This window comes from Salminus brasiliensis, chromosome 10, assembly GCF_030463535.1.
Source record: "Salminus brasiliensis chromosome 10, fSalBra1.hap2, whole genome shotgun sequence".
Lineage (NCBI taxonomy): Eukaryota > Metazoa > Chordata > Actinopteri > Characiformes > Bryconidae > Salminus > Salminus brasiliensis.
In genome coordinates, this window is record NC_132887.1 from 30,164,343 (window position 1) to 30,174,966 (window position 10,624).

The 10,624-nt window shown below is 37.1% G+C and overlaps 1 protein-coding gene across 1 annotated transcript; it reads right to left on the reverse strand.

The window, feature by feature from the left end:
- Nucleotides 1-3,362: 3,362 nt before the first annotated feature.
- On the reverse strand, nt 3,363-10,138 carry LOC140564839 (adhesion G-protein coupled receptor G2). The gene is made up of 8 exons (XM_072690505.1): nt 10,027-10,138; nt 9,835-9,871; nt 9,635-9,726; nt 6,447-6,568; nt 5,923-6,188; nt 4,406-4,475; nt 4,011-4,288; nt 3,363-3,752 (listed from the first exon to the last, which is right to left on the reverse strand). Exons 1-8 carry the CDS (start codon nt 10,087-10,089, stop codon nt 3,610-3,612), a joined length of 1,071 nt encoding a protein of 356 aa, XP_072546606.1. The 5' UTR covers nt 10,090-10,138; the 3' UTR covers nt 3,363-3,609.
- Between the last annotated feature and the right edge of the window lie 486 nt (nt 10,139-10,624).

Here is a 10,624-nt window from a genome sequence, read left to right on the forward strand (position 1 = left end):
GTCAGAAATGTCAAAAATGAGATTCTTGAAGTATATCAGGGCTCTGCAACATGTTTGGGCCTTTCTTGATCAAGTATACACATTCAAAAAGTTTAAAAAAGACATTGCATGTGTTTTATTTGAAGCTTGTATGTAGCTGCATGGTCACTCATTCAGTAAAAAGCATTGTTGGAAAGCTGATGCTTCTGTTTTTCATTTCTTACTACTGACTGAAACCTGGTTTGACCAATACCTCATATTCACAGTTAGCGATTTCGGAAGGATTTCCAAAAAGCAGATAGTGACATTTATAATCAGACACATTTATGCTTTCAGTTTTGCCAATCAGCAAGTCCTAATCCACAAGAGAGTTAGCTTGTCTGTATCTACCTAAATACCTTGGGACAAAGAAAAAACTTGACTAATCAATTTTCTTGTTCGCTAATTATAATTTTACAATGTTACAAAACATAACAACTGAACAAGATTAGTAGAGCAATAACTGCAGAGTTTTAATACAAGTAGAACTGTATTGGATGAAAAGAAACTACAATTAGACATGTATTGTTTAGTTTCTTATTTATTATACATTTCTTTTGTTCACAAAGTGAAATATTTATGAAATTATTTCTGTATGTGTGACAGCATAAAATATACAATATTAGGCACTACACCACAATTACTTCCAGCCTTGCAATTGTGATTGTGTGAGAGGCATCACATGAGTGCCAATATCTCTGAATGCATCTCTGTAAACATAGGTCCGACTGGTTCGCCTGTCATCAACCAGGAAGCCATTAAATAAGGCACATTTACGAGTAATAGCCAGATGTAATGAGCCACGGGTAATGAGCCTGTCAAAAACCTATAATGAACTACTACTGTGTTTCAACAACAAACAACACAAGCAAGTGGCAACGACTAACCCAAACACTCTTCTTTCAAACAACTAAGGTCTATCTTGACATGCTGCCCTCCTTGAAGTGCCAGTTTGGACGGATGGCCCATTTCTGTGTTTAAAGCGGTGTGCCACACTGCGATTAAAGCAGACGTCTTTCTTCAGAACTCAGAGAAACATGGAGAAACTCAGAGGTGTCAAGTAAGGAAGTACACATACTTTGTTACCTTACTTAAGTAGAAATTTTGGTTATCTATACTTTACTGGAATAATTATTTTTCAGCCGACTTTTTACTTCTACTCCTTACATTTTCACACAATTATCTGTACTTTCTACTCCTTACATTTTAAAAATAGCCTCGTTACTACTATTTCATTTCCGTTTGTTTTCATTCCGGCTTGTCATCATAAAAAAAAAAAAAACAAACCAAAAAACATATACAGATAAATTTGCAATCTGGAAAGTGTGAATTTGATTGTGGTTGGATGAGAAGTATAAACATATACCATTCTTACACCCTATTGGTTTGTAAGTGATCCCTCGCACCTGCACGTCAAGTCACACCCTAGCAAGGACATATCAGACCTATGTAGCCTAGTATGAAGATGTCCGTGGCAGAGATTCAAGAGAACTCGAGTAAAATGTCCCAACTAAGCCCCACATTTACATTCCAACAAAGCTTATTGATCACCTGCCTCTGAAGTTTGACTTTTTGCACCATTACAACACTTATAGGCAACTACTCATCATATTTCTCTCCATGAAACACAGGTTAATGCTCAGTAGTTCACATAGATGTTTCTTTAATATATCTGATATTACTAAAATGCTTCATTTTCAGTGGGCAGATATGCTGCTGAAACAGGCAGTCTAGTGCAGCCCAACATTTTTCAACATGAACATTTTATCATAACATTATAGTTTATAGTACATATTTAGTAGGGGGGGGGGGCTTTGGGGGGAGGTGGGGTAGTGCACTAAGCTTTTGGCATTTGTTGTCTTTACATTAGTTTTACTTTTATACTTTAAGTAGTTCTGAAACCAGTACTTTTACACTTTTACTTGAGTAAAGCTTAAATTGATACTTCAACTTCTATAGAAGTTAATTAAGTAATTAAGAATCTTAATTACAGATGGGTGCTGTTCATCTTTGCCATGAGAAGTGCTTAATTCTAAGCTTTCTTTCTTGACTCTGTTGTGAGCTGCTGGCCTTCTTTGACTAGATGTTTGGGAAAGGAGCACATGTTTTAGGGAAAGGGTATGATGTGATATTTCCCTCAGGTATTGCAGCACCACAGGTAGCCATGATATCTTGTACAAGGGCCTGTTAAAACACACTGGCTTGTGGGCATGACCCTCAGCTCACTCGGGCAATTACTTCTGGACACGCAAGTGCTATGGCCTCTCCATAATTGTTCATAGTTAGTGTGTATGTGTGTGTGTTAGAGAATGAACTGCTGTGAGAGAGATTAGGGCTGCACAGCGTATGTCTTTAATGAACATCACAGGAAATTACAATAAAGGCAGAGACTGCAGGTTGAAACCACATGGTAATGTGTTGGCAGTAATGCATTACTCATTTAGCACAGCTTGGATGGAAGGGGCTGATTTGTCACCATGAATCATTGTTGTACTGTAGTTTGTAACTGGTTAGTCATGAGTGAGACTAACTGCTTGAAATGGCAGGAGGCAGGAGTCACAGCATGGCTAAGCATTCACAGAAATGACGTAGCATTTACAGCACATCCATGACATACATCAGGCCCCTTACATCCATTCTTAGAAATTAAAGGTGTATTCCACCTTTAATTTCTGAGAATGGATGTAAGGGGGTCGATGTGTGCTTGGAGGTTGAAAACACCCAAATTAATTATTAGTTATTTAAGGGAACCAAAAACCTATGGCAGCATTCCAAACAACTCTTTTTGACACCTTGTGAATGTAGACTGTGCACCTTCAGTGACTGGCACAGATTTTCACTTTTACAGAAAGCTCACACTGCCCTCTTGTGCTAAAACCTGACTGAAAAAAAGAGACCAGTATTAGAAGTGTAGACAGTATATATTGTCATTGTCAGAACAAAAGCTTGTATCATTATCTCCATTTTAAACACTTATTTTCACTTTTTGATAAATTTGAATTGACCAAAATGTATGTGTTTAAAAATCTCTTTATATTAACTTCCATTTTGAAATGTGTTTTTCCTTTTCCAGGCTTTTTGGTCTGATAGTGATAATAGTGATCTATTAATAGAATATTAAACTGTTATACTGAACACCTATCATGAAACCCAGTAAAACAAATACACATTACATATGTAGTATTACTTCTGTTACACACTTGTTACATACTAAAGAAATTCTATTACAAAGTAAATGTACATCAGTTAAAAGTTTACTTTTGCATCACTGTTTATTTAATAATCCAAAAGGAAACATTAGGAAATATACATTTTTAAATCATAAATAGTGTGTAAACAGTCTACTCAGAATCTTTATTCTGAGAATGAATATTAATAATAAGTAGCATTCTACATGTAACATGCCGATACATTACAAACGAATCTATAGTACAAACAGTATAATGCACACACACTTTTTAAACATTATGCTCAGATTATACCACTGATTATACTGATGCACAGATAAATTACCAATTTGGGCTCAGTAAGAACATTAACATGGGTTTATGTTATATATTTTTTGCCTTTGTATTTGGCGCTCACTGCCAATCAGGTTTCTCCCACTTCTACAGCTGACGTTGTGGAGCTAGCGTCGGCTGCTTTTTCCGTGGACGAATCAGGGGTAGGTGTAGACTGATCAAGGTCCACATCATCATTTCGAAAGAAGTAGTAGTAGAGAAACAGGAAAAAACCTAAAAAACCCCAGTATGCTTTAATTAAATAAATAATCCTTTACAGAATAGTATGATAAACAAGAGTTATATAATACATTACCACTAACATATAGTTTTATTATATATTTTTTTCTTTTGACATAATTCATTCAATTTGATTGTTAAACATCACCAGCCCCACTGGTTGCCTTCCCATTTAAATGCTCTACTTCTCTGCACCAATTTACTGTATAAATCTGTGTATAAGGCTGAATGAATGGCATAGGCACCACCTACCTTGGAAAGAATTAAGAATGGTGAAGATGTAGTAAGATGGAATAGCCATAGCACCATAGTTAAAGAAGGCCACTCCCCATGTCAGTCCCAAAAGGACAAAAAGACAAAGAATCACTGCTGTTTTTTTTGATGATGTTCTGACAATGCCATGCTTAGTAAATCTTGTGTGGGTAATCTTCCGGACGATCACACTGAAGATTATTGTTGTGAAGATGAAAATCAGTATGTAATAGCCCACATTCACTATATAATGAATATATGCATTTGTGATCCAGCACCTGTAAATTTAAGTGAAAAAATGATTTTATAATTTTGAGACTTAATTTTCAGACTTTTAATATTTAATTGTTGAGAAATGTAACTTTGGTTTGGGACTGCTCCAGAAAGCAACTCACATTTGAACAGAGGTTATAGGTTGATAATTCCCTGTAGATCCAATCACAATTACAACCAAAGCTGGCAATCCTGAAAAGAAGCAATTCCGATGCATTGAATTATTTTGTGTAATTAATTCCTTTCCTTGAAGATTATGGTGCAAAACAATAAACCAAGGTTAGTTACTGAACTACCAGAAAAGAGTCAAATTGAGAATAGGCACATAGATCCTAATCTCTATGTAATTGTTACTTTTACCCACTTTTTGAATTTGAACGACTTAGTAACCACTTAGTTTATAAGTATACACACACACACATACACTATAGCACATGCAACCACAATCGTTGGGAAGACTGTGGGAAAGGCTAGCTGTTCAGAGTGCTTTATCAAAGCATATTAATGGAAGGTTGTCTGGAAGGGGAAAACATGGTAGGAAAAGGTACACGGGCAACAGGGATGGCCGCAGTCTTGAGAGGATTGTCAAGAAAAATTGATTCAAGAACTCAAGAACTCAAGAGGCTGGTGTCAGGGCATCAAGAGCTATAACGTCTCCAGGAAAGGGACTACAACTGCTGCATTCCTAATACCAAACCCCTTCTGAAGTGTCTAACCTGGGCTAAGGAGAAAACGAACCGGGCTGTGGCTCAGTGCTCCCAAGTCCTCTTTTCAGAAGAAAGTCAATTTTGCATTTCATTTGGGAATCAAGGTTTCTACAGTCTGGAGAGGCACAAAATCCAATGTGTCTAAAGTCCAGTGTGAAGTGTCCGCAGTCTGTGATGGTTTGGGTTGCCATGTCATGTGCTGGTGTTGGTCCAAAGTCAATGAAGCCATCCACCAGGAGATTTAAGCACTTCATGCTTCTATCTGGTAACAAAGCTTTAATAGATTAAAATAAACTACTACCAAGTGGTTTGCTGACTATGATATTACTGTGCTTGATTGGCCAGCCAACTCCCTGGACTTGACCCCAGAGTGAATCTGAGTGTCAAGAAGTTGACAAGAACACCCAACCCAGCAATGCAGATGAGCTGAAGGCCACTATCAAAGCAACCTGTTCTTCAGTAACATCTCAGGAGTGCTACAGATTGCCTCCATGCTACATTGATGCAGTCATTTTGGGGTAAAGGAACCCCAAACAAGTATTAAGTGTATAAAGAACATACTTGTCAGACGTAGAATAAAAATTCTAATAGTTTGAGATTCTGAATTCCAGATTTGTATGTGATATAAGCAACACTGATCAAAAGGAAAACAGAAAAAGGTGTGAAATGTGTATTGTATTGTATAAAATAAAAGACTATCAAAATCTTTAGCTAAATTACATGTAAATCTATTAACTTATTTTACCACAAAAGAATCCTATTGTGTTAGTCTGCATTTTAAACATTGGATGACATTACATCTAAAGCAAACACTAATAATGCATAAAACTCTCTTCAGTCTCTGACTGAATAAATAGGGCAATAAACTCTTTAATCCTTAATCTTTAATAATAATAATAAGTGAACAAATGAATGAAAAACTCAGAACTCACCCCATCCTACGCTAGTGACTAATAGCCTGTAATTTTTTATCCTTATGTTGGCTGCATTGAGGCTCATGTAGAAATGAAATGCCTGGATGAAAAACCAGGTGAATGTGGCTAACATGGAGAAGTGCATAACTGCTGCAATGATGATACAGGACACATTGTTATTCAGGCTCGTTATTTGCTGATTAGACAAGAACGTTATATTCAGGAGGATCAAAGCCACAAACAGATTCATTAGGATTGTCGTGCCCAGCCTGGTTTTGGAACGCCTACAGACATCAAAACAGAACACAAGATTATTCAGTCTGTGGGATTTGCACTTGTGTGTGTTTCTTTTGTCCCAGTAAATAAATTAATATAGTTGTATGAAAATGACACAGCAACAAATCCTCTACTGGGAAACAAATCTTTTATTATTACTCGTTAAATGAAGCAAACTAATCAAATTCAATTATTCTATATTACAATTTGCAGAAATGTCAAAACACATGTTTTTTTAAGAGGTTATAATGGGCTAAATGACTTACCACATCACAAAGTGAATGAACAGACCTACAACCAGAAAAAATGTGGACAAGCCACAACCAATAGAGGTGATATAGGTCAGTGATATCACATCTGCTTGTGGGATGACCTGGTTGTGCGGCGACTGAGAGGGGACAGTAAAGAGAGTAGTTGATGAGAGATAGAGGAATTAGGGAATTTTAAATAGCTTCAATAGGCAGTTCTGTCCAAAAGTTAGAAAGTTTCATTGGTTTCATTTTGAGTGAAAATGGACACAGTGTCCAAATTAATAAGAAACCTTCAGCCAAAATGTGCAGGGAGCCCTTTTTCTACAAAGTTTAGTCTCTAAGGGTGGTGCATTTTCCGTTTCTCACCATCCCAACCATATTCAATGATACTGGGATCTGGACTCTGTGGTCAGTGTTTTTTTTTTCCTTAGCAGCAAAAGCAGCACCAGCAGTTAATCGTGCCTTGATCTTCCCAGCTACTGCAAATCAAAAACCAGAACCAAACTCCAGATGTTCATACACATCACTGTCACAAGGAGACCGGACACAAATTCAGTGTCTCAGACAACCAGTTAAAATTACAGTCCAGGTAAAAACACCAGCCGACAGGGCAATGCCAGATAATCAGACTCAGATTCCAAAAAATGGTCTGAAAGGTCAAACCGGAGATTCAAAAAACAGCAGGGATGAGAAGAGACTTTGCAAAAAGCTACTGAGCCAAAGGAGGTAAAATCACAGAGACAATGTGGACCAGGTGGATGGCAGAGCCAAACTCTTTAAAATAATGGTGCTTCAAATTGTTCTTTCAGCAAAGCCTTAGAAGAACCATGTTTATAACTGAGATATGTGACGGAAAGGAACCTTTTGAACAAACCTTCAACTGATGTAAAGGTTTTTCACATGCACACATCTCTACTACAAGTGAAGCACCTTTATTTTTAAGAGTGCAGCATTCAATAGACCCCTATGCCAGGGAGAGAGGAGGAGGGTAGGACACAATTGTATCCTGCCTTGTAGGCATGGCTTGCAGCAGTATAATACACATGGCGGAATATTGTTTATTGTCCAGGAAACTGATTCTTGGATAAATCCAGAGAATTAGTACAAACATTAAAAAAAAAAAAAAAAAATATATATATATATATATACAGTGAGGAAAATAAGTATTTGAACACCCTGCGACTTTGAAAGTTCTCCCACTTAGAAATCATGGAGGGGTATGAAATTTTCATCTTAGGTGCATGTCCACTGAGAGAGACATAATCTAAAAAAAAAAATCCGGAAATCACAATGTATGATTTTTTAATAATTTATTTGTGTGTTACTGCTGCAAATAAGTATTTGAACACCTGCCAATCAGCAAAAATTCTGGCCCTCAAAGACCTGTTAGTCCGCCTCTAAAAAGTCCACCTCCACTCCACTTATTATTCTAAATTAGAAGCACCTGTTTGAGGTCGTTAGCTGCATACAGACACCTGTCCACCCCACACAATCAGTAAGACTCCAACTACTAACATGGCTAAGACCAAAGAGCTGTCCAACGACACCAGAGACAAAATGGTAGACCTCCACAAGGCTGGAAAGAGCTGGCACCACTGTTTCCAAGGTTACTGTGGGTAATACACTAAGACGTCATAGTTTAAAGTCATGCATGGCACGGAAGGTTCCCCTGCTTAAATCAGCACACGTCCAGGCCCGTCTTAAGTTTGCCCATGACCATTTGGATGATCCAGAGGAGTTATGGGAGAAAGTTCTGTGGTCAGATGAGACCAAAATAGAACTTTTTGGTCTTAATTCCACTCGCCGTGTTTGGAGGATGAAGAATGAGGAGTACCATCCCCAAAACACCATCCCTACTGTGAAGCATGGGGGTGGAAGCATCATGCTTTGGGGGTGTTTTTCTACACATGGGACAGGAGAGCTGCACTGTATTAAGGAAAGGGATGAACGGGCTATGTATTGCGAGATTTTGGGGAACAACCTCCTTCCCTCAGTTAGAGCACTGAAGATGGGTCGTGGCTGGGTCTTCCAACATGACAATGACCCAAAGCACACAGCCAGGATAACCATGGAGTGGCTCCGTAAGAAGCATATCAAGGTTCTGGAGTGGCCTAGCCAGTCTCCAGACCTAAACCCTATAGAAAATCTTTGGAGGGAGCTCAAACTCTGTGTTTCTCAGTGACAGCCCAGAAACCTGGCTGATCTGAAGAAGATCTGTGTGGAGGAATGGGCCAAAATCCCTGCTGCAGTGTGTGCAAACCTGGTGAAAAATTACAGGAAACGTTTGACCTCTGTAATTGCAAACAAAGGTTACTGTACCAAATATTAACATTGATTTTCACAGGTGTTCAAATACTTATTTGCAGCAGTAACACACAAATAAATTATAAAAAAATCATACATTGTGATTTCCGGATTTTATTTTATTTAGATTATGTCTCTCACAGTGGACATGCACCTAAGATGAAAATTTCAGACCCCTCCATGATTTCTAAGTGGGAGAACTTTCAAAGTCGCAGGGTGTTCAAATACTTATTTTCCTCACTGTATATATATATATATATATATATATATATATATATATATATAAACAAACAAAAAAAAACTGTCTGTGGTCTACACAAATCATTCATCAAAGTCCATATGTATAGTTCTCAATTGTATTTTAAACTGACACTTTGACTGACATACATGGTCACTTAAAGTATACTGTATATGATTCTGGAGAATGACTGTTGACCCCTCCCTTCAGTGGTCCTTTAGAAGCTCACCGCCCCAAATCAACACCTAGCGAGCAGAAATAGAGCAACATCCTCATCAGCCTCACCAATATTTACACAGGCCTACACCCCTGCCATTCTCCTTCCCCCATCTTGTGCAAGACCACAAACACCCCTTGTTGCTGACTGCCTGGAATAGTTACATTTACATTTATGGCATTTAGCTGACGCTCTTATCCAGAGCGACATACAAGGTCACTCATATTACAGAGGTGGGCCAATGCAGTGTTAGGAGTCTTGCCCAAGGACTCTTATTTGTGACTTTGCAGAAGCACTGATATAGAAAATGAATTCTGTAGGTCACAGCTAGGTAATGTAAATAATTCAAGTGTAAAGGAGTACACTTAACATGCATTTGAATGAATGAATGAATTAATTAATGACATTTAATTAATCACTTTAGTAAATAGATATTTCTCTTACCATCAAAATTGCAAAGAATGTCAGATGAGTACAAGCACATTTTATTGTGTCATTGATAATGTGTGTGTTGCAGCCAGATGTGGTCCAGTTTCCTTTACAAAGACAGAAACAAGAGCAGCTTAAGAGAAATATCAACCAATTAAACCATGTTTACTGTGCATATGACATTAAAACTCTTGAAGGTTGAGAAAAAAAATTACCTATACCATCCAAAGACATGCAACTCCCTGCATTGGCCTGTGTACATTAAGTTATGTTAATCTTTTTTGTTTTACATAAAGTAAATAAACAAATGATATAAATAAAGAATACATGCATTTTCTAATATTTAATGACTATATTATTTTATTATATTTCTATTTCTCTGAAAAAGAAACAAAATGCTGTCTTACAATTTTCAGATCCCTGAAGTAAATGTCGATGGTGTTGGTGAGATTTGTGATTTTAACCCCCATCGATATTCCATAAACATCACTATTGAATAAGAATGTTGAATCACCACTGTTGTTCTTGAACAATAATGATACAAAGCAGAGTTTTAGTGTTTTTGGCAAAAACTATTTTCCAAAAATCAAGCAAGGTGCCAACAAACACTAGAAGTTGACTGTCAACAATCCTCTTAAATGCACATCAAAAATACATCGAGATTTGTTTTGTTTTGTGAAATTATGTTGTACTCTTTAAAAACAAATTGTTTATGTTACATTTCTAAAGATTTCTAAAGCAAATAAATTGGTGAGATTGGTGACAGTCTACGTCTACTGTTTGTTATCAATGATAGCCAAGTCAAAGAGAAAAATAATGTGTTCTATAGTACATTTGAAATATATTTTCAGGTATAAATAAAATAGGTAGACTATTGATTTATCAATAATACCTTTTCAAAGTCTGGGAAGTGCACAGCCCCAACAAAAGGTGTTTCATTTCCTATCATTTGTGCCAATTTAAATGCTTCTTCTGGAATTGTTACAGACCATTTTGTCTTCTGTG

Coding starts and splice junctions, on each gene's coding strand:
- LOC140564839 (XM_072690505.1), bottom strand. CDS start 10,089: ATGGGGGTTAAAATCACAAATCTCACCAACACCATCGACATTTACTTC. Junction 9,727..9,834: donor CATGTCTTTGGATGGTATAG/GTAATTTTTTTT, acceptor GTCTTTGTAAAG/GAAACTGGACCACATCTGGC. Junction 4,476..5,922: donor AGTCACTAGCGTAGGATGGG/GTGAGTTCTGAG, acceptor GCTTCTTTTCAG/GATTGCCAGCTTTGGTTGTA.